The sequence below is a fragment of the Castor canadensis genome, chromosome 11 (genome assembly GCF_047511655.1).
Source record: "Castor canadensis chromosome 11, mCasCan1.hap1v2, whole genome shotgun sequence".
NCBI lineage: Eukaryota > Metazoa > Chordata > Mammalia > Rodentia > Castoridae > Castor > Castor canadensis.
The window spans coordinates 114,519,140-114,538,162 of record NC_133396.1 but is presented as its reverse complement, the minus strand read 5'-3'; the positions used below and the strand labels follow the sequence as shown (position 1 = coordinate 114,538,162).

Genomic DNA, 19,023 nt, shown 5'->3' with positions numbered 1-19,023 from the left:
ACATTGTTTTCCTTTTACTCACATAGAGCAAATGCATAAAGTAACTGCAAATATTTCCAGTCCAAAAGAACAAACAACAGCAAACTTTACTAGACCATCTTACTTTTATTCTTTTCTCTCCCTATTTTATGTAATATTCCTTAAATATGCTCCCAAGAATGTCTCGGCCTAGCCAGCTGTCTGATACTTTGGTCTATGTGAGTTGATTAAGTAGTCCACATTTTTTAACATATTTGATGGAATATTTCACAATATTTTTTTGAAATTCAAACACAGCCATGCTGCATCTGAGTAAACAAAAGTGTCAAGACTGTTTTCAACCCACATCCACTTTTTTTTCAATTGCACCATCTAGGGCTACAGGTAGCACCTTCGATTCCTATCTACCCACTTGAACAAAGTTTTTCATTCTCTCTGAGTAGAAATTAAAGAATACCTCCCAAACACGAAAGTGGCCTGCTGCCACTTTGTTCAAAAGGAACTTCAGATTGAAGGCAACTCTCCTGAGAAAGGCCTATTATAAGGTCACAGGCACAAAAGGCCCACCCAGTGAATAGGGCCTCTCCAGATAGCAGCATCAGTGGCCCCCAAGATAGCACCTATCAGGACTCTGCAAATGTTCTGCCACCATCTGAGGAGCTATTTACCTGTATCAGTGTGTCTCTCTGGCTTGGGTGCTGTACAGAAACAGCAGTCCAAGAAGATGACATAGTTAAGAACATTGAAGAACAGCCCGACGAGTCCAGCACCAAGTACCAGCAGGGGTGCCTCAGTCTTCTGGGGACTGATGTACCTCTTGATGGCTTCAACCAGGATGCTGAACATCAGGGCCACAGCAAAAACGGTATTGCCAAATGCTCCCACAACATCTGCTCGAAGAAAGCCATATGTGTTCTTTTTGTGCTGTTTTATATTGCTGGCTCTGACACCGAAAAGTCCTATGATCATGGACAAAAAGTGGGAAAGAACAGCAAAGGCATCAGAGGCCAAAGAGAGAGAGTTGCCTATGTGGGCAATCACTAACTCCATCACAAAAAGGAGAATGGTGACCACACACATGAGGATCAGACGGAAACTTCTTCCCGAGTAGCGCCCCATGGCAGCTCAGTGCTCTGGCAGTTTCTCTCCTTTCCTCAGGCAGGTTGAGCTCGTAGGGGAGCAGGCACTACAGATTTAGTAATTACAGGTCCTAGATAATTCTTCCCTTCAGCCTTTCAGCGCCTGTCATATTTGGAAATGACCTTTTATACGGCTGCTATAAAGCCATAAAATAGTTTAAAGGGCAATTAAGCAAGAGATGTCACGTGAACAAGGATTTATGGAAATGGAAGACACTAGCTTCCAATATGGACTTGAGACACTTGTTTGTGTTTAATCAGAGCGCCTTTCAATTATGTAGATGCTCATTGGTGGCTGTGGCCTTTCCAGCTTCTTCCACTCTATGCATGCAGCAGTGGCTCTAGTGAAGACATTTGACATCCACAACCATGTCTTATCTATCTGGTGCGTAAATGGTTTTTGAATGCCATCTACTGTGTGAAGTAGGGAATATTCTAGGGTCACTAATCCAGTAAGTGAAAGCCAAAGCTAAAGGTAGGGTGGTATTTCTACAGCTTTGCCTACTGACCTGGAATAAAAAGCCACCCTACTTCCAGTCTTTGTAAATAAGACAAGAAAAACATTCCTCATTTTCAGCAAAGGCAAACATTTTTAAACTAGAGGAGGTGAAGACATAATCCCATGTAGTTTCAGGAAAAAAGCCAAGTAATGATTTGATTGATGGAAGGAAGTTTTGGTTTTGGTTTTTATTAAAATCTTATCATCTGTCAGGCACTTGTAGCTCTTAGAGGCTTACCACTTGCTGAGTATCTAAAACAGTAGTGGCCCATATTGTTTTAAGTAGCCTGCCTACCACCAATCTTTTAAAGAAACACAGGCTGGTATTGCTATACAGATTCTTTTCTGAATTTAAAGTCTGACTGTGATGATTACTTTTTTTTTTTTTAACTCAAGGGCCTCTACTTGCTAGGCAGGCATCTACCACTTGAGCCACTCTGCTAGTCTTTTTTACTTTTGGTTATTTTTGAGACAGGGTTTTGCTTTATGTCCTGGGTGGCCTGGACTGTGATTCTATTTGTGTATCACTGCATAGCTGGGATGACAGGTGGATGCAACCACATTCAGCCATTGGTTGAGGATAGGGGTCTCGTGAACTTTCCACCTGGCTGGTCTCAAACAGCAATCCTCACAATCACTGCCTCCCAAGTAGCTAGACTATAGGCTTGAACCACTATGACTGGCTAATGATTACTTTTATGTGCCCCCTTGGTTTGCTATTTCAGAGATGACATCCAAGACATTCTGGATGGGTCTGTGAGTATGTTTCTGGATGAGATGAGTATTTAAACCCACAGGCTGAATAAAGTAAGAATGCCCTTCAGAATGTGGGCAGACCTCATTCAATCAGTCAAAGGCCTACTTAATAGTAACAAGAAAGGAACTCCTCCTTCCTGACCTTAATAAGAGTGGCTTCAGGGGAGTGGTGAGGGCAAACATGAGATGGGGGCCAGAAAAGAAATTAAAGATACAAATACAAATAATCATTTCAATCAACTTTACTCATTGTGAAGGAGATGTAGAGTTGAGAAAAGATATTTTTAGCCAGGTACAGTGGCTCAAGCCTGTTACTCTAGCTACTTGGGAAGAGGAGATCTGGAGGATTACAGTCCCATGCCAACAAAAGGTTTGCAAGACACCATCTCAACCAATGGCTGGATGGGGCTGTACATTCCTGTCATCCTGCTACACAGGGAAGCACAAATAGGAGGATTGTGGTCTAGGCTAGCCCTGGCATAAAGTGAGACCCTATCTCAAAAATAACCAAAGCAAAACAGGCTGGTGGAGTAGCTCAAGTGGTAGAGTGCCTGCCTAGCAAGTACAAGACCCTGAGTTCAAACCCCAGCACCGCTCCCCTTAAGAAGGCTATTTGGGGATTGTGAAAAATAGCAGCATATTTCCAAGCTGATGTAAAGATCCGGTAGAGAAAGAAAATCTGACAACACATAGGAGAGGACTGACCCAAGGAGGGGCTAGAAATTGTTAAGATAGCATAGATATATTGGTCCCTGTGATCACAGCCAGTAGCAGAAACACCTTGTTCTTCTTTTACTGCGGTGAGCACCAGGCATGTAATTACTTTTGTGACTATCATGTAGAGTCCACCTCTAAATTCATGAGTTCCAGACCTGCAGATTCAACCAACTGCAGATTGAAAATAATTGAAAACAAAGGTTGCATCTTTTTTTATACTGGTCATTATCCACTAAATAGTATGGTATGTTTACATAGCACTTCTATTGTATTAGGTATTATAAGTGATCTAGAAATGATTTAGGTAGGAGGACTTGTGCAGACTATATGCAAATACTTTACCATTTTATACAAGGACTTGAGCACCAGAAGATTTTGATATCCATGGAGGGATCCTGGAACCAATTCCCTATAGCTTCCAAACTAGACTGTGTCCAGTTTATAGCTGTCACTTGCAAGTAAAAGAATATTCATTTTTTTAGATTATACTGTATTTAGGTTCACGCACCCGCTTGAAAATTACCAAAAAAAAAAAAAAAAAAAGCCAATGTATAAGAGGTATAATTTAGGTGAAGTGGCCCTTCCTTAACTATGTAACTGTCAAAACAGTAACTATTGTTTAACATTAGGTGTTGTTTTAACTACCTTACTCTATGAGGTAGAGGAACTCTGAGATACTTACTAGATTCTTCCCATTTTTTCAGTTTAAGAAACAGCCAATGTATATTGATTACTAAGGATGGAAGAGTAAGATAAAGCATTCTAAACTGCCGAAAATCAGCAACAAATTGTTGAATATAGCATGTTATCAGAGTAGAAAGATGCAGCTCAGATATTTCAGCTGACCTCATTAAAAAAGGCCTATGAATCCACATCCTCAAGACACTAGCCCTGATAACATGCTATATTTAATCTTTCCAGTAGACAATTTCCTATCAACAAAAGGAACAGTTCCTTTGTTTTTCATTATATAGCATGTACTTTCCTGCCTTTACATCATCCTCTCTCTGCCAGAAACGTCCTTCCTCCTCTGTTTATATTGAAATTCTACTCATCCTTTAAACTACTCAGGATTCAAATCCTTCTCGAAGCTGATTCTCTTTACTGGTGTTATGTATCACCACCAAATGAATGGAGTTCTGAAATAAGAAATTTACCAAACAGACTAGAAGTGAGTGGTGAAAGACATTCTAGGCAAAGAGACAGGCATGAAATAGGTTAGGTTGCAAAGGACTTTGTTGGATTGAAGAGGACACTGAACGGTTAATGTAAGCCAGATGAGGCTAAGTGTTTACATTCTTCTTGCAAATGATGATGAGGCAAAAACACAGGAGTTCAAGGGGTAGAAAAACATAATAAACCATGTTACAAAAAAGACAAAAATAAACACTCCCGTGGAAATGCAGATTGACGTTGGAGAGGAGACTGGAGGTCATTAAATCTTTGAAATGGCAAGACCTAAAAAACATTAAAAGTAACTGAAAACTATTTTTCTAGCCAAACAAATATGATGACAGTATGTTGGAAGGGCTACTTAGAATGACTCAAATTTCTGGTTTGAGTTACAGGGTAACATTTTGTAAGAGTTAACCTTCTAGAGAGGCCTACTACAGGAAGAAGAGGTCTGGGGGCAGAGGGTGACATGAGATCTTGCCGGGGGCGGGGTCATGCTGAGTTGGTATGTAATGAACCAGAGGAGAATGCAGTGTGCAGTTGGAGTAGGTCTAGCGCTTGAACCGAGAAATACAAATGTTGGAATCATTAGATTATTAATGCTGCTTGATGAGGCAGTATAAGAAGGCCAAGTATGGAAGTTTAGTATACCAGTGTCTAAGAAGCAGGTCAAGAAAAAAAAGCCAGTGAAGACTCACACTAAGAAAAAAGTCAAGAGAGGTAGGAGGGCAGGTTATAGGAGCAATGTTAGTATCATATGTAGCACAGTGATATGGTTAAGAAGAATAAGCAGCAAATATTAGCTTTTGTTAGAAGTGTCCTCAGTGATCTCACTAAGAACTGCTATGGTGAGAAAAACTGCAAAGGGCGACATAGAAATGAGAAGGGTTGATGGTTTCTTCCAAAATTAAGACGTTTTTGAATACCCAATTGTAACTAGAGGGAAAGAAGCTTAAGGGAAAGCTTTATTATTTTTTTTTCCATTTGTAGTTTATGGAAAAGAAGTGCTACAAGATGTTAAGACGGGACAATTTCTGGGACCAGGTCTAACCATCATGAGGTGTATTTAGATCTTACCTAGCTTTCAATGACCTGCGTCTCTTGTAAGAATTTAATTGTGTATGTAATTTGGATATTTCAGAAAGAATTGAACACATAGAACAGTATTAGTACATAGTATTTATTAATGGGGTTGTTTACAGAAAAGTCTTTTTTCTACTTTTAATTTAGGCATAAGAATAGTTGTTCATCTAATAGCTGTTAGAACTTTTATTTTAAAAAAAGAATCAAAAAACTGTATCTGAGAAGATATCAGTACCAATTTCTTAAAAATTGAGGAAGATTGAAGAGAGGATTTTGTTTTGTCCTTTAGTAACTCCGGCCAAACAAGGTGTAGAACTTGGCAGGGTTCTTGCCACAGATGCACTTAGCTCCAGGCTGCAGCTCACAGAGTGGTTTGAAAGGGATACAAAGGCTTTTAGCTCCCATGGATGGAGCACCAGGTACAAGATCCTGATCCCTGAAAATAAGAACAAATAAGAATTCCCCTCATTCCTGTTGCATATTTCCATTCCTTCCTAGTGCAAAGCCTCACAAGTATGTCGGTTGATTGTATTTACCTGGCAGTGGTCTTTTTGATCCAGTCTTCACAGTCAATTTCCCCGCAGAATGGAATCTGAGCAATCTAATAAGAAAAGGAAATGTATTCAGTATTAACAGCCCCTGCTCTACTCTAGTCTATTATTTGAGTTCTCTATATAACTTACAAGCAAACAGGGTAGGTGTCCCAGCCTGTTTCAGGCCATGGTACCTTTGCAAACATATCAGAAACTGCTAGAGGTATATGAGACAGTAAAGAATGTTCTTGCACTATCAAAAACCCAAACTCATAGAACAAGGCACGATGAAGGCAACTTTGTAACACACTAATATGTCCCATAGTAAACTGAGATTGCATGCTCCCATTTCAAATGTGAACAACTGACTGCTCTCCATTCCTGAATGGTTATTAGAGATGGTAAATGGTAGACTGGTTTTTTTTTTTTTTTTTTTTTTTTTGTGGTACTGGAGCTACACCTTGAGCCACTCCACTAGCCTTTTTTGTATTGGGTATTTTTGAGATAGGGTCTCGAGACTGATCTGCCCAGGCTAGCTTTGAACCACGATCCTCCTGATCTCTGCCTCCTGAGTAGCTAGGATTACAGGCGTGAACCACCAGCTCCCAGTGGTAGACTGATTTTTAAACTGATGTTAATAACAACTAACAATCAGGCAAACTTTATTTTATATCATAATGTATCTAGTATGTTATGGGTAAGTGAATACTTTTTAAGGTCCAAGAGCTTGTGAAAATCAGTTATCATTTTGTATCAAAAAACAACCTATTTTTCTTAGAATCAGGAGACATAGGATTTCATCCTAATTTCGAAATTTACTACCTGTTTAAAAACCTCCAGTCCTGAGTTTTCTTTTAATAAAATGTAAAGGCTTGACTACCAGCAATAAGACTTGTCTCCATTTATGAATGTTAATTTTTTCATAGTATGTCTTCTTCAAAATGAGATTTTCCTGAAATAACAATTACATAACAGCCCTAAAAAACCTCCTGGAGAGTAATACTAATTAATGATGGGACGTGCATTGTAAACAAACCAGAAATACCAATTTAAAAGCAGCTGAAGGCAATCTAGAGCTCTTGGAAAGGGAGACCCAAGAGACACTAAAAGTAATAGCAATGTTTCCAGCTTCCCCTCCAACTTTTCATCAATTAATCCCAGCCACATGTTCCACACTCAAATTAAGCTCTCCTCTGTATACAGAGGAACACTCAGGAAGTAAGGCAGGAGGATCATGAGTTGAGGCTAGCATGGGCTGTATAAGTGAGCCCATGTCTCAAAACACACACACAAAAACAGGAAAAAAAAAAAAAAGTTCCTCTGCAAACTCTTCCTTGTACTTGATTAAACATGTTTCAAAAGGAAATTATAGAAAAACAAGCACTTCCCAGGAAAATGTTAATGCAGGAGATGGCAAAGGATTAGCTATGTAAGTGTCTCTTTTTATTCAGTAAAATGTGTTAGTCTACATGGACCGGGAGAGTGGCTCAAGTGGTAGAGACCTACTTAGCCAGCGCCTGCCTAGCAAGCACAAAGTCTTGAGTTCAGACCCCAGTATCACAAAACAACAAAGTTCATGAACTGTTATTCTGATAAGCTGCCCTAAAATGACAAAAAGGTGATAAAAGGTAAGTCCTTGAGGGGGCTGGGGCAAAATGGAACAAAAGTAGCAGAGATTGGAAACAGTTAAACATCTGGAGAAGTTTTAACACTGAATTCTTTGTAGAATGAAAACTGAAGCAAAAATAAACCCGTAGATATCAGCTGAAATAACACAGTGACTTCCTGTATTGAGAGTTGTAAATCATTAGCACTTATAAACAAAAAGCATGAAAAAAATGTACATTCATAAAATATTGTTTAAAATTCATGACAGGGCTAGGGATGCAGCTCAGTATGAGAGCTTCACTAGCATGATCAAAGCCCTTGGATTCATCCGCAGCCCTATGATACAGACAACAGATGACAAAACTTGTAACAAAAGACAATCTTAATTACTCCTTTAACTATGTAATGATAAACTATTAAGACCTAATCATAAAGAATGTCTTTGAGGAGTAAATTTAAATCTGGTTTCTCTGAAACTTTGGCTTCTACTAATATAAAATTTTTATAGCTATACTTTTAATAACTAACAATTTTTACAGCAAAGTTGTATTTTCTTTTTCTCTAAGGAAAAAAGTACTAAGCCTCGAGGTGGTTCTATACTTTTGAAATAATTTAAATTTAAAATGATTGCACCATATGAACAAATTCAAAGGAAGTTGTATTCGAACTCAAATGATAATTTTGTAAAAACTATATTTTAATTCTTTCTGGTTTCAAAGTAAGGTTTAGATGATAAGATTTGAAATATCCAGCTATTTATGCTTGGCATTCATAAATATAAAAAAAGGGCAATATTCATGTTTAGGCTATTTACTCAGCCACTAAAAGGTTTTAAATTGTATTTTAATCAGTTCTATAGCTTTGTTTAAAAATATTTTTTTGCAGTATGTAATGTCTTAATTTTAGAAGAAGCTGGGCATGGAGGCACATGTGCTTGTAAGGCAGGAGGATCCTCAATTCAAGGCCAGCCCCTAGCAAAGGCAAAATTAGTGAGACTCTACTTCAAAATACACGTGGCTCAAGTGGTACAGCTGCTCAGCCCTCAATTTAACCCATAGTAAGGGGAAAATTTTTTTAGAAGAAAATGTTAATGTTGAGAAATAGCAATATTCAAAAATCAGTGATCAGCAAAATAGACTACAAATATGTGGCAACAGTAATTCTCACTTTTACCAATAGACAAGAGTAGAAAAAAAAAACAAGCCTTCACCTACATTCAAGTTCCAAAGATCCTTTCCTATTCTTCCCCTCCTGGTACATTTATTTTTATTTACAACAGCCTCGACACAACTAAGCTGACCCCACATGAGGTGGGAGTAAAACACAAGTTTTCTTTAGGTCCTATGTGCTCTCTGAACATACCAATGACCTACCTAATGTCCTACTTTAGAACAGAAGTTGAAATCTCTGCAGTAATTTATCTAATATTAAAATACAAGATATAACTCATTAAATACCTTGTGAGATTCATTTTTTTTAAATCAATGGATTAACTGATAGCTACCCTATTGATTTATTAACTCTTACATAATTTCTCTAATACACTGTGCTAAAAAAGTGACTACCATATTTCTACAGTAAGGGAAAATTTTAAACTCAGAAGTTAGGAAAATATAAATTAGCAAAAGGAAAATAATCAACAAATTGTAAAGAAAGGAAAAACACACAAGTATGAAAAGCTTCCTATTACAACTATACGTCAAGGTAAAAATTATGGAACCCAGAAAGGTGAAAGATTGTAAAGACATAAGCCAATAGTAGAAGGCTAAATACCAAAGAATCATGAATCTAAAGGGGATTTTGAGATTATCTATCTTGAAACTGAGACCCACAGAGATTCATATTCCCAACTTGAGCAATAAGAGCCATACTAATGGACATAAAAGCAATCTTTGCCTTATATTTTCAGCATGAGTTAAAAAAAAAAAAAAGATACAAAGGCAAGTACATTAAATTGAGCCAGAACCAGGTACTAGAGGCTCATGCCTATAAGTCTATCTACTTGGGATAACTTCTAGCACCAGGCCTAGTTCTAGTTCCTTGTTGCTTGGATTAATCCATTTAGACTCTGGCCCATGGTTTTCTCATCTGTAACCCAGGGACACAGGACTGTTTGCATATTCAAACATAGAATACTAAAGTCCATAAATGATTCATACCAATAATAAATAACTTTGCAAATCAAAATTTCTTATGAAAGTTTAAAGTTTCAACTAAGAACAGGTGCATATACACAATACATAAAACTAATGAAACCTTAAAGAGCTATTAATTACCAAAGTCAAAAACTCTATGTAGCCACTCATTCCAAAAAGGAGCCTTAAATCTGAGCAACACTTTCCCCTACATTACTCAGAAAGTTCAACCAAGTAAGTATGTAAGTATGTATGTATGGTCAGGGAACTGTGGAAAACGTTTTAGTTTATTTTAGGAATCTACATGTTACATTTCTAAATCTGGAACACTGCATACTTTAGGAACTTATATCAAACTGAAATAACCAAATGACAATTTTCAATAATGAAGATATTAGGAGTCATAAAGAATAAATGTTCTTTATTCAGAACTATCAAGCATGAGAAAAAGCTTTTACACAATCAGTTCAGAGATGTTAGCTAAAAATAAGAGAATGCTGGAAAGCCAAGGGAAACAGTATACAATGCTGAATATACAATTCTTTTAAGTGACTGGCTTGACAAAAATAATGAATACCATGTATAAGTTCAATGAGTCATGTGATTTACTGGGCTGGAGGTGTGGCTCAAGTGGTAGAGGGTCTGCCTAGGAAGCTCAATGCCAAGTTCAAACCCAGTACCACTAAAACAAAACAAAAAAGTGACTTTATATTCAAAAGTTTTCAGGGCTAGGGATATAGTTCAGTGGTAGAGTACTTACCTAGCACAAGCAAGACTTTGGGTTCAATCCCCAGAACTGCAGGAGAAAAATGAAAAAAGAAATCCACCTTTTTAGATGTCTCTTACCTTTCCAGAATCCAGAACCTTCTGAAAGTCTTCCAATGTATTAGACACCACCATGTGCGTCTTAAGGTCTTCAGAGGCCCTACCATAAATATTAGAAAAGGTATAATTTTCTTTACAAATATGACACGCTTATCTAATGAGATAAGCAACATTTAATGAAAAATCCCCAGCACTGCAAAAAAAAAAAAAAAAAGAAAACCTGCAAGTCAGAAGAACTCAATTTACATATTAACTCTCTCATTAGCAATGACCTTCAGAAAATCAGTCACCTTATCACTGTTATCACTGCATTACTGTGAACCTAAATGTGTGGGAAATTTGCCAAGCACATACTAGGCAGCTATTAATTACTTTGCTCTTGCTGCTAAATCTGTTGATTACCACTGTATTCTTGGCTATACCACTTATTGCTTGTGGGAGCCTAGTTATCTTTTTAAACCTCTCTGTTCTTAGTTTTCTTTTCCACAAAATAGGAAACGTAGTAATTCTGTAATAGTAAGTAATACTCTATAAAGATATTTTTAAACAGTACACAAATACGTATTTTTCAAGATATTTTTCATATACCATGTAATTCTTCTAAGAGCCTCAGGTTTTAGCAATGCTCCAAGTAAATATTCTCTTCCACATTCAAAGCTATACTAGTTAAGCTACTCATGGATAGTGGAAAAAAAGGAAAAAAAAGACAAACTTGTTTTTTTCTGAATCTCATGGCTAAGATCGTATGAACTTTGTGCCAGTGACTGCTAGCTGTCCACCAAATCCATTTCCTCTTCTCCCCTTTTGTCACTTTTTTGTTGAGATGGGCCTGTGCAACTAAACTATAGCCAATGAAATGGGGAAAGTTAAATGCAGGCTGAAGCTTAAAGCAGTGGGCGCATGGCTTCTGCACTCTCCAACCAGTACTGCCTGGACATGACTGTAATCTGGTTTTGAGCATGTAAATTGACAGTAGGCCCTAGAGGATGGCAGAATCAGTAAAATGGAAATAATTCAAGGCTTCTGAATAACCAGGGGAAGCAGGACACCACCTCTGACCACAACACTGACTTCAGACTGTTCCATGAAAGAAAAGCTCAACTTTGTCCTCTCTTGGTTGTAACTGCTTAGTCTACTTCACTCACACAGAACTTCCTCAACAACAACAACAACCAAAAAAACTATTAAAAAAAAAAACCAACATTATAGGAGCTAGGGATGTAACTCAGGCCAGGGCCTAGCCATTCCCTACTCTTAAACCCAATCAAGAGGCTCCTAGTCTTGGCCACAGTGTAACTGGGGAGCTTTTTAACTATAGTTGCCAGACCCATCCTAGACCAATTAAGTTAGTATCTGAGGGAACTGAGTACTGGTACTTATTAAGGCACTGGTACTTATTAAAGCTTCCCAGGTGCTACCAACCTGCACGTGAGAATTAATGCCTTAATCCCTTTAGAAAAGCCTGGATCTAAAGTTAATCCAAATCAGTCCAGAAAACAGACAAACATAATAGGGAACAGGAGGAATTTAGAAAAATAACCACAATGCAAGTCAAAAAGAGAGAGCAGCAAAATTAAGTAGTGGCCTGGGAGGTGAGAAGGAAAGATTACTTTCAGTTGGAGCAACCCCAAAATACCTTGGATTTGAGCTCAGAGGTTGGTTAGGATTTGAAGAGACATAAGCAATGCTCAGAAACTACCTTGTAAAAAGGTTAACTTGGATATCTTCCAAAGTAGCTTGAAGTGTAGCTTCAGCCTCATTTTCAGCAATTGTCAACTTTTCTCCAGTATCTCGTCGGACAGCTACAAACTGACAGCTTTTCATATCACGAGGCCCAACTTCAAGTCTAATCGGAACTCCCTATAAGACAAAAAAAGGCAGAATGGCACATCCATATCTCCAATGAATACACAGTCTAATTTCAAGGACTTATCTGCTGCAAATCATAAACAATCCAAAAAGCAAAAATATAACCAAACAAGAAAAAAGCAGGTAATATTCCTGAGGTATTACAGAAACCCATTCCAATAACAAAGGAAAATATCTGCTGTCTGAGTGGTTTTGAGCTAAGAAAGTTCTTCAGGTTTTTTGTTGTTTGTTTTGGGCAGTATTGGGGATTGAACACAGGAGGGGTGGGGGGAGATACTGAGGTTTGAACTCAAGACCTCTTCCTCCTGCTTGCCAGGCAGGTGTTCTACCACTTGAGCCACACCCCCACCCAGCTGAGAAATCTCTTAATGGAGAAAAGGTAGTTACTGAGATAGGCATTTCCAACTTTTCTCATAAATAGCACATGGTACATGGAGGTAAACAGAGGCTTCTTGAGGCCAAAGATACCCCAAGCCATTGAGAGGATTTGCATATTCTTAACTCATTCATGGCTTAACGGTGCACTTTGGCTGGGAATACTTGGCTCTGGACAGAGCTGTAGCATGCATTAGAATCACCTGGAGGGTTTAACTACTAGTTTCTTGTTACAGTATTAAGGATGGGCCTGAGAATTTATATTTCTAATAAGCTCCTATGTGATGCTGAGACTGCTAGTCCTGCTACTGCACTCCAAGAACTACAATACCCTAAGGATTTCACAAAAGAACTTAAGGACTGACTACATGCAAGTTTGAGACTTGTGAATATTCAATCCTTATGAATTTGTTTCACCAGGGGGTCTAAAACCTTAAGGTTTAAGGAGAACTTTTATTTTTAGGGTTCAGACCTTACCTGAAAAACAACAGGTCTTAAATTATTTTTTTAGTGAATGCTCCTTTAAAACTGAGGATTTTCACTTTATGTCAGGTGCTTCTATATACAATTCAGCTGCTGAGTAATACCCCAAATCAAAGTCATAGGAAGATTTTTAAATGTTACCCTAGAAGTCCTAACCCTCAGAGAAGACTTATATTTTACAAACTGAAGAAGTGATAAGTTAAAAGCAAAGAGCACAGTCAGAAGTAAATAGCATTCTCCACTAAAAAATGCCAGATCTTAGAGATACAGCTAATTCCAGGGATAGGGTAGGAGTACAAGACAAGCCCATAATACCTTGTGCCAAAAAGCAAGGATTTGCTCGAAGAATGATGGGCAATCACAAAAGGACACAAAATCTAGCTTTAAGGAATCCTATTCAGATCAGACTTACTTTGTACATCAAAACCAACAACAATAGTAGTAACAGATCATAGCCCATTGAATAATATCAGAATCATAGATCTATAAAAATGTATAATTAATAGAAAGGCTACTGAGAATGTGTCAAGATAACAATAACCTAAGAGAAACTGAGAACAGGCTAAGAGACACGATAACCATCATCTTGTAAGATAAGAAGACCTTGGGCTAACATCTTATTTTCAAATGGTTCAAGAAGGAAAAATGAATTCTTTGCACTCTGTTTGTTTTAGTGTACGTTTGTGATTGTTACATGATAAAACATTTTACAATCCAGGTCAAAAAACAGAAGACGCAACAACATAGAGGTAGGACAACAGAGACTGTCCGTGAAGAAGAAAGAAGATATGTGAAAGGGGAAAATGAAAAGTAAAAGTTGGAAAGGTGATCTGAAGTCAAATAATAAGGTGAATATTTTGTTGGTAGTTTTTTTCTAAGTAGTTACAAATATACTTCTAAAAAAGAATTAAGTTTTGTTCTTCTTTTCCACAGAAACACAAAACTATTTTAATCACTCAACCTAGTTTTAAAAAGAAATGATTAATTCATTCATATTATTTCCCTCTTTCTAGGGGTACTGAAGAAGATTATAAGCTGGGTTTTAGTCTGGAAATCAAAAACATCTTATACTTCTTGTATTCATCTGAATGAGTCTCAAAATACATATAAATTGCTCACACACATACTTTACAAGTTAATCACTCCAAATGAAATGAGTCAAGGTTCCCCAAATGTCTTCTGTTACCAAGAATTCCTGAACTAAATGAAACCAAAATTGTATTAAGTATTATGGGGGGAGGGGAGGAGGAGCTGTAACTCAGTGACAGAATGCTTGCTTAGCATGCATGAGGCCCTGGGTTTGATCCCTAGCACCACAAAACAACAATAACAAAAAGCTACAGGATAAGTATCCTTTTATCTACAATGCTTGAGACCAAAAGTGTTTCAGATTTCAGTTTTTCAGATTCTGAAATAATTACATAGAATATACTGTTTAAACATTTCTAATCCAAAAATCTGAAATACTCCAAATTCTGAATTTTTGAAGTGTGATTGAAACTCAATTTGTAACAGTACTTTTCATTATCTGATCAAACTCTCTTTCTCATGATCTTTAATTTTAGGCATCAAGTAAAAAACTTAGGGGCTTTATATTCTGAGGAATGAAGACAAGGAAGCTGTAGGAGACCTATCTCACACTAACAACATCTCCCCCCCACATAGTATAGGCTTGCTAGGTGACTAAAAAGAAGAGTGACAGAGCTGGGTACCAGTGGCTCCTTGCTACTTGGGAGGATCACGGTTCAAGGTCAGCCCAGGCAAATATTTCACAAGACCCCTCATCTCCAAAAAATAACCAGAGCAAAATGAACTGGGATTATGGTTCAAGTAACAGAGCACCTGCTTTGCAAGTACACACTGTGTTCAAACCCCAGTCCCACCAACAAAAAAGAGTGACAGAGTCAAAGACACATTGGTCTTATAAGAAAGGGTGAGTAAGAGAGAAAGGGGAGGAAGAGAGCCTCAGAAATGAACATGGAGACATTTTTTTCTTTCTTTTTAAACCAGTAGCAACACTACATTTCTCCTTTAACATTTGGTATCTAGGCAGGCAAAAACTGGTTTAGAGAAGATGCTGTATATCACCTAACAGTTATTCCTAGTAGGCAAAAAAACTGCAATTAAAGGAAAAATTACAGAGAAAACACTCATGTTAAAGTCTTCACTGAAGGTATGAGAGCATGTAAAGGAGAAAGTATAGTACACAACAGGGAAGCAATACAAGTATATTTGTTATTCAGAACAGAAACTTTACCGCAGGGCCATTTAAAAAAAAAAAAGATGATAAATACCGGCAACTATGGGATTGCTCCATGTATTAATACTGAATAATCCCAATATTGCCAAGCTTAGCACTACAAACTCACTACATTTTGCTATCCCACTTCCTATATTTAATGTGAGTTTATACATTCTTAAGCCCTAATTTCTAGATCCAATTAAGATTCTCTGAGCCAGGTGTAGTGTCACAACACATCTGTAATCCCAGCACTCAAGAGGCTGACGAGAGTCTGAGGTTAGTCTGGGCTTCACAGTGAAACTCTAACTCAAAAAAAAAAAAAAAAATTTTCTGTCTTAATTAAAGAAAAAAATGTTAAATCCTAGAATATGGAAGAACATAGATCATCTAATAACACTGTGTGATAAATGAAGTTAGAATTAGATGGGCTTTGTATATATAAAATAAAAATCAAACTGATATAAAACGTATAATAATTCAAGAATGAAATTACCCTCTGATGCTTTACTACTGTTACAATGATAGCTACGTAATGTACATGCATCATTATTCTAATGTTCTATATTACTGTTCAAATAATTTATTACATGAATTGCTGGCATAAACATTTTAATATACCAACCACATGAAGTTCATTTATTATAAACAAAACCTTCAAAAATCATCTTTATTCTAACAAAATAAAAGACTTCCATGAAAAAAGTTTTTAGTGGGGTGGGAGGGGAGGTGCAGCACTGTAGATCAAACCCCTGGCCTTGCATTTGCTAGGCAAGCATTCTACTATGGAGTTACATCCTTAGACCCCCCCCAAAACTATTTTAAGTTTGGCAATATTTCAACTTTAGATATCACTACTACTTAAAATAGTAGTTGAAGTGAAGAAAAGAACTCACAGCTATCAAAATAAGGGAAAGTAATAAAAAGGCCTTAAGTTTTATAAAAGTAAATGTAGAGAAAATCTAAATCTAAGCTGCAGAGTCAGGATAAGAGATACGCCTGAGGGATGTACCTTGAGCTCCCAATGATTGAATTTCCAACCTGGAGAATAGTTATCTCGCAAATCGGCTCTGACTCGAATGTTAGCACTGAGTAACCGCTTTCGGTAATCATTACATTTTGCCATCAGTGCTTCTTTGTCTTCTTCAGAAAGTGCATTGGTAATACCACAAGGAATAATCACCACCTATAATCCAGCAAAAAGAAAGAACATATAGAAGCAATGAAGTGCTATAACTACATGCTATCCAGGAATTAAAACCTACCCATGACTATAGATCTTAAATCAATTTGTGATTTCTATTCTACATGGTACATACACTAATTAGTTATGTATCACTTATCTATATAAATGCACTTTCAATGGACCAACTATATTTCATTTAACCTATTCATTTAAAAAAATGATTTCTAAAGTTCTATTCATGTTAGCTTCAAAAATTAAGGAAGTATAAATAATAAATAATGCAAATGCTATATATACTCATACAATGCAGTGGCCTGGGCTATAGACTCTGTTGTTTCTATTATCAGAGAAATCTAGCTGAATTGTATTCAGAAAGTCAACCTTTCAAATTTCCTTTAGTAAACATGGCTTATATTTTATAAAAGAAACAATGAGCAGAAGTATCTTCCCTACCTGCACAGAAGCCACACGGGGTGGTAATATTAAGCCCATGTTGTCCCCATGAACCATGATCATAACACCAATGGTTCGCGTTGTCAGGCCCCAGGAACACTGATAAGCAAGTTGCTTCTCTCCTGGTATCTTTGGATCTTCAAAAGTAATTTCACACATTTTGGAAAAATTCTGGCCTAAATAATGTGATGTCGCTCCCTAAAAAGAAAAACATAAGCTTTAATTTTAATTACCTTTTATGCCTTTGAAAATGATTACTATGTTTTAAGATGGCACTACATCTATTTTATTTCCAATTTTTAACATTAAATAAGGTTTTAAAATATAACTCATGTAACAAGAGACCAGGATTAGTAACAAAATACAAGTGTTTTGTTCTGGGCAGCCCCTTTCAACAGGAGTTAAGTATGAAGTTTAAAAAAAGGAGACTAAACTTTTATAATTCAGAATATAAGTCATGACCTAGTTGACCTTGGACATATGTATTTATTCTTTTTCCCAGTACCAGGTACTGAACTCCATAGCCACGCCCTTTTTGCCTTTAGTTTATTTCTCAAGTTTTTTGCTTGTGCTGGCCTTGGACTGCCATCCTACCTTCACCTTCAGAGTACCTGGGGTTACAGAAATGTTCAACCATGCCCAGCTTCACTTTTCAACTGGTAAATAAAAACTTAAAAATTGAACATATTAATGATACAATGTAACATTTCAATATACAGTTAGTGTGTAACATTTAAATCAGGTTAAACCTGTTTCCTTAAGCACTCATCATTTTCTTATGTAAAAATTATCAAATTTGTTCTTTTAGTTTTTTGAAATGTATAGTACATTATTCTTGTCATCTACACTTACCCTCCTATACATTGGCACACTAGAATTTGTTTTCATGTTAATGAAATAAACCAGGCACAAAAAGACAAGTACCGCATGATCTCACTTATCTGTGGATTCTTCAAAAGTTGATCTGATGAAAGGTCAGAATACAGTGGTGGTTACCAGAATGGTGGAAAGTGAGAGATGGAGAAAGGTTGATCAGTGGGTACTAGGTTATAGTTATATGGGAGCAAGAAGTTCTAATGTGGTTGAATATGGTGATTTGTACCTGTAATCCCAGGACTTGGGAGGCTGAGGTAGGAGGATTGCAACTTCAAGGCCAGTCTGGGCTATATAGCAAGACCCTGCTTCAAAAACAACAAAGAATAGGAGCCTCTAATGACAGAAGTTGTTGTTGAATCTGCCCATGGACTGTGCTTATAGTCACCTATGGATGCTAAGCAGAGCAGTTTGATACCTGAATAGCTCTTCCACTTGCAGATATAAATGCTTCTATTGTTGTTGTATATTCTCCTCCTGCAAATTTCTCCTTTTCAGTCTTTCTTCCTCTCACAACAGGAATTGCCAGGAGCTCTTCATATACTCGAGCATACAACTCAAGCATCTGCATCACCTGTAACAATTTAAACATAAGTGTTTGCAAATTTTAAAATGCTTAAATTTGAAAACTTAGGGTATATTTTCATTGTGTGTGTGTGTGTGTGTGTGTGTGTGTGTGTGTGTGTGTGTGTGTGTATACAGATATATATATTTAAACTATTTAAAACTAATTAGGTTGGGATAAGCCCTTCAAAACAATAAACTTCTTAATAAAAAGGTTAAAACAGCCAATGCGAGATTAAGGAAGATACCCAACAAAGCAGTGTGAGGCTGAACAGCTTTTTAAAAAATGTATATAAATTTAGCTGGGCTCACACTTATAATACTAGCTACTTGGGAGGCTCATCTCAGGAGGATTTCAGTTTGAGGCCAGTCCAGGCAGATAGTTTTTGAGATGCCAGCTCCAAAATAAACAAAATGGACTGGAGGGATGGCTCCAGCATAGTCCACCTGTTTTGTTTAAGTGTGAAGCAGAGTTCAAACCCCAGTTCAACCAAGGGGGAAAAAATGTGTATAAATTTGGAATATAAGAGAAAG

The 19,023-nt window shown here is 37.1% G+C and overlaps 1 protein-coding gene across 3 annotated transcripts in view; it reads right to left on the bottom strand.

Annotated features, from left to right (window-relative positions):
• Positions 1 to 5,429: 5,429 nt before the first annotated feature.
• Positions 5,430 to 19,023, bottom strand: part of Eprs1 (glutamyl-prolyl-tRNA synthetase 1) — a 67,421-nt gene continuing 53,827 nt past the window's right edge. For all 3 annotated transcript variants that reach the window (XM_074048290.1, XM_074048292.1, XM_074048291.1), the window contains 7 exons: positions 18,344 to 18,499; positions 17,053 to 17,250; positions 16,426 to 16,599; positions 12,147 to 12,307; positions 10,469 to 10,547; positions 5,883 to 5,947; positions 5,430 to 5,782 (listed from right to left, as the gene is read on the bottom strand). In XM_074048290.1, the coding sequence (XP_073904391.1) occupies positions 5,632 to 5,782; positions 5,883 to 5,947; positions 10,469 to 10,547; positions 12,147 to 12,307; positions 16,426 to 16,599; positions 17,053 to 17,250; positions 18,344 to 18,499 (984 nt within the window). In that variant the 3' untranslated portion in view covers positions 5,430 to 5,631. The remainder of the gene's footprint in view (positions 5,783 to 5,882; positions 5,948 to 10,468; positions 10,548 to 12,146; positions 12,308 to 16,425; positions 16,600 to 17,052; positions 17,251 to 18,343; positions 18,500 to 19,023) is intronic.